General features: G+C 35.1%; 1 protein-coding gene across 1 annotated transcript; it reads left to right on the forward strand.

The window, feature by feature from the left end:
- The first annotated feature begins 554 nt into the window (after window positions 1–554).
- LYSMD3 (LysM domain containing 3) lies at window positions 555–5,005 on the forward strand. Its single transcript, XM_007943376.2, has 2 exons — window positions 555–809; window positions 4,340–5,005. Exons 1-2 carry the CDS (start codon window positions 555–557, stop codon window positions 5,003–5,005), a joined length of 921 nt encoding a protein of 306 aa, XP_007941567.2.
- Window positions 5,006–5,456: the final 451 nt, after the last annotated feature.

A 5,456-nucleotide genomic window follows, 5' to 3' on the forward strand; every position in this document is an offset into this window, starting at 1 on the left:
CTTTACCTCCAGCTCTTTTCTCTTTGATGGTAGTGAGATCCACCTTTCTGTCCCTAAGAAGGCTCATTTTAAGCCTGGCAAAGTGATAAAACCAACCAGTCCCAACATCAGAGTTCTACACATCTTATTTGCATGGTCCCACTCAGTAGTCAGTGGGAGTTACAAAAACTGGCTAGAAAAGCCATACCAAGTAATTCACTGCACCACCAAAGACATGCACGGTGTATGGTGCACAAAGCTAGAACTTTTTTGCATAGTTTTGTCATTTCCACAACTCAAAGATTAGAGAGTAAACTTAAGGGGCAGTGTGTGTATGTTAATGGGGGATGAATAGCTTGTGAAAATGCTTGCACAACTCAAAAAAATGTAACAAATGTCACTGAATCATACATGTAGAAATTGTTGAATTGGTGCATGTTGTATGTATATTCTCAATAACAAAAAAAATAAAACAACTATGTATATATATTTTGAAAGAAGCATTTAAATCAGTCACATGTATCAGCTACTTTCCAAAGTTTCCTCTGCTTTTTGTTGTTGCAGATTTTGACATGATGGCAGGAAGGCATCAGAATAGTAGTTTTCCTCTTCCAGGGGTTCAGTCGAGTGGTCAGGTACACGTATATGGAAATTGTTCAGATAGTGATGTGTTGGAGGAGGATGCTGAGATGTATGAGCTTCGATCCAGAGGAAGAGAAAAAGTCCGAAGAAGTACATCAAGAGATAGACTTGATGACATTATAGTATTAACAAAAGATATACAGGAAGGAGATACTTTAAATGCAATAGCCCTTCAATATTGTTGTACGGTAAGTTTTAATTAAATTTTGCATAAATTATTTGTTCATTAGACCAAATTGAAGTAAGTGTCCTGTCCTTTTATCTGTCCCTTCCTTTCTTCCCTTTTTTTTTTGCTTTTTTCTTCTTTCCATAGAAATCTGTCTCATGTTGGTAGATACTAACTTTTTAAAATTTTAAATGAATACTTGAAGTTCTGTTTAATTATTAACCCACAATTCTATTTTCAGTATTGAATAACTAAATATGATATCATTTTGTCCTTAATTAGGTTGTAAGAGAATATAGATATATGTAAGGAGAAAATTTTTCGTGTCTCAATTTCTTGAGATAACTAATGTTAACACTTTGGTGTGCTTTCCTTACCTTTTCCTATGCTCTTGAACATACAGTATTGAGAGAAAAGAGTTGGTAATTCCAATGTTTTTAAAATTTGTTTATACTAAGTATATTATTCTGTAAGTTGCCTTTTTCATTTCTTACTATATCCTGGCCACCTTTCATAGCCATATAGCTCTAACTTGTTATTTTAAATAGCTGTATAATGTTGCATGGAATTATTAAACTGTTATCCTACTTATAGGTAGTCAGAATTTTCTCAGTGTTTGGCATTGTGTAGTGAGTATCATGATTATATTTTTAAATGGCAGTACCTTTATAGCTGTAGGATGGATTTGCAAAGGTGGGGATGTTAAGTCAATGGAAAGGTATATTTCTAATTTTAAACCCATTTGTTAAATTCTTTGTTGTGTCTATCCTGGGAAAAGGTTGATCCATAGAGTAAAGGAACACCGTTGTAAGATTTACAACCAAATTGATGCCAAATGGTAGAGAAACCTGCTGGTGAATTGAAGAAGGTCCAGTAAAGAGGTTATTGAAATAATTAAGACAAAGATGATAAGGATTTAGGCTAAATATTGATGATACCAAAACAAAATCCATTGCTGTCGAGGCAATTCTGACTCATAGTGAGCTGATAGGGTAGTGTAGAACTGCCCCATAGGGCCTCCAGGGCTGTAAATCTTTATGGAATTAGACTGCTTCATCTTTCTCTCCCAGAGTGGCTGGTGGGCTTGAACTAATGAACTTTTGGTTAGCAGCTGAACAGTTTAACCACTCTACCACCAGGGCACCTGATAAGAAATGTACTTGGGGTGAATCACAGGATATATCAGCTGGTTCCTTATTTGGAATGAGGAATGATGTAAGGACATTGGCCTTACATTACAGGAAATAAGGCATTGGCCACAGTAGTAGAAAAGATGATATAACAGATACTTGTGGAGTTGAGATATAAGCAGTCCTTTTGCCAGGTGCTCAACTAGCAAAATTAATCTTAAAAAAAGATTTATCATCATTTTAAAATACAAAAGTTAGTGCTGTATTCCATTTAAAAATACTCAGTTTTAAGAATTACTAAAAATATACCTGTTATAAAACAGGAGGCTGGCGGTTCAAACCCACCAGCCACTCCTTGGAAGGAAGGTTGGGCAATCTACTTCCATAGTGATACTGCCTTGGAAACCCAAGGAGGGGTCGCTATGAGTCGGGTCTGACTCAACGGCACTTAACAACAACAACAACATTATAAAACAGTTATAGAAAGCCTAAGGTTGGAATTCTAAAAGCACCCAATAAACTTAGCATCACATTGGGACATTCAGAGATAACTTAGGTGGATAATAAACCTTGGAAATCTAGTTCAGAAAGAGTATTGAGTAGTCATTGATCAGAATATAGAATACTAACCAAAAGAACATATAAAGAGAATGGAATTAAGCTTTGGGTTTGTCAGTAAATATTCCTTTGCTTTAAGAAAAAAAGGTTTCAGAGCATAAAACAACAAAGCACTTCACCTTTACTGTCTTGCTTTCTAATTATTTTTCAATCCTTCCTCCTACCCTACCTGCATACATACTCTGGGGAAATTGATTTTTTCCTGTATGACCTCTTTCAGTTTTCATTGGATTTGATCACTCATCAGCATTTGATTCTGTTTACTGATTTTCCTCTGAAAACTCTCTGCTTGACTACTTTGATTCTGCACATTTTGATTTTCCTACTTTTAGTAACAGTCAGCATTTACATACGTAACACAGTCTGTGTCTCATTATCCTAAGTGCTTTGCTTACATTTCATTCATCAGTCTTCACATGACCTCTGTAAGGTAGGTAGTATCATTACTGCCATTTTAAGGTATGGAAATTGAATCAGAGTGGTTTAACAGTTTGCCCCAGATCACACAGCTAAAAAGTGTTAGAGCCATGCTTCAAAGCTAGACAGTCCATGTTTTTTTTAGTCACTCTTAAACTTTTTATTTCTTTTACTTAACATACCCCTTAAATATTGGTATTCTCCAGGGATCTTTCCCATGTCCTATTTTTCTCTTCATTCTTTTTCTAGTGAGTCTATCTAGTCTGGTGACTTCAGTTACCATTTTTACTGATAATGCACTTGTTTTCATCTCTAGTTCAGAAACTTCTCCTGACGGTCAGACATACATCTACAGCGGCCTTGGAACATCACCACTTTCATGTCCCATAAGCGCCTCTAGCCTCAGACTGTCTAAAAGCTCTGCTCATCATCTTCTCATTCTCCATAGTGTCACATATCTCAGTAAATGGCATCATCATCCATAGAGCTTAGAAACTTAGAAAGCTAAGTTTCATACTAGATTCACTTTGTTATACCAATCAGGTGACAAATGATCAGGGCTTAGATTAAAGCACTGATGGAAAATGATGGATGAGATTAATATTTTAAAGCTAATGGGAGAGCCTGGCATACCAATTAGTAATCAGAGAAACAGGCTCCTTCTCCCCTTTCACAGTGGCAGGTAGATAGGATATACACACAGGTTGAAGACAAAATATTGGGAAAGCTTAAAAAAATGACTAATCTTGGGGAGAGTTGAATTAATATATACTGAGAAATTTGAAAAAACGGCTTCAGATCAACTGAGTAGGTTAATTTAGCATATGTTCCCAATTCTAGGGAATGTTTTTCCACACATTTTAACATCTATGATATTGGAACAATGGTATCTCCAATATTTGGCAAAGTTTTTTTTTCCCCCTTAAAGAGATGTGAAATAACAATGCATCTTCAAGTTAACTGTATTTTAGTTTTAATAAAATAATGGCAATTTAATTGGGTAGTTGACATTTACCTATACTGTACTTGCCAAATTGAAAGAACATTAAGTATCTGAAATCCTTCCTCCGCAAATTGTTTACAAGAGGTTGAGGTTTGGCATTTGTTCATGATGCATAATTAAGGGAAATAGCAAAGGATCCTAGAATCTAGCTAGATACCTGGCATTAGTGTTAATAATATATGAATGGTATTAAAAATCAGTCATCTCCCTAAGACTGGTAGGTCAAAAATGGTATAGAACTGGTAATATACTACGTATCTGGCTGTGGCAACTTAACACTAATAGTTAAACTCAATTTTTTTTTTTTCCTCCAAAAGTAACAGATGAATGACTACTGTTACCTCTCTTTTGATTTAGAATTCAGATGAATTTTTTTTTTTACAGGTAGCAGATATCAAGAGGGTTAATAATCTCATCAGCGATCAAGACTTTTTTGCCCTTAGGTCTATCAAAATTCCAGTAAAAAAGTTTAGTTTATTGACTGAAACACTTTATCCTCCAAAAGGAAGACAGACTTCACGTCCTTCATCTGTTCCATATGCCCCAGAACAACAGGAAATTGTGCCAGCTAATGATTCTCTTTCTTCCAGTGAGTCAGCTGGTAGCTTTTTAAAAGAAGTGGACCGAGACATAGAACAAATAGTAAAATGTACAGACACCAAAAGAGAGAACCTTAATGAAGTGGTATCTGCCTTAACAGCACAGCAAATACATTTTGAACCTGATAATAAAAATACTCATCGTAAGGATCCCTATTACGGAGCAGACTGGGGTATAGGATGGTGGACAGCAGTAGTGATCATGTTGATAGTAGGTATAATAACACCAGTATTTTATTTGCTGTATTATGAAATTTTAGCTAAAGTGGATGTTAGTCACCATTCAACAGTGGATTCTTCACATTTGCATTCGGAAATCACACCTCCATTGCAGCACAGAGAAATGGAAAATGGAATCGCCCCAACAAAAGGAATACACTTTGGCCAACAAGATGATCATAAACTATATAGTGAAGATTCTCAGTCACCTTCTGCTCAACACAAAACGTAGCAATTAGCTCATATCACTATTCAGTGATTACAAGAGCATCTAGAATATGGTGAATCAAGTAATATATATTCAATAACACAAGGCAGTATTTAGGGAGGTTGAAGATGCTTTATTTTTGTTTTTCACTCTTTTTGAGCCATCTACAAGTGGACTGTGTATAAAATCTCCACATTTGCTAGTTCATGTTGAGAGCAAGCAGTCTATATCACTACTTAAAGTGGAAATGAGTTTAAATATGTTTATGAAGTTCTAACCTTGGGAAAATACATAATTTTTCTTATTCAAGACTAGTAATGGTTAAATTTTATTCTTAAGGAATTGGGTTTTTTTGGTTTAAAGTTATTATTAATTAATGTGAGTGATAGCACCAGATGTCTACAATTGAAGAAAATTTATTGCTTTAAGCCATCAAAATAATTAGTTGCAAAAAAAGTTGATTGACTTCAGAATT

This window comes from Orycteropus afer, unplaced genomic scaffold (genome assembly GCF_000298275.1).
Source record: "Orycteropus afer afer isolate SDZICR_OR568_19922 unplaced genomic scaffold, OryAfe1.0 scaffold00105, whole genome shotgun sequence".
Classification (NCBI taxonomy): domain Eukaryota; kingdom Metazoa; phylum Chordata; class Mammalia; order Tubulidentata; family Orycteropodidae; genus Orycteropus; species Orycteropus afer.

Excerpts from the sequence above, each read along its gene's own strand:
- LYSMD3 (XM_007943376.2), top strand. The coding sequence starts at position 555 with ATGGCAGGAAGGCATCAGAATAGTAGTTTTCCTCTTCCAGGGGTTCAG. Across the intron at positions 810-4,339 it reads CCCTTCAATATTGTTGTACG|GTAGCAGATATCAAGAGGGT; the intron begins GTAAGTTTTAAT and ends TTTTTTTTACAG.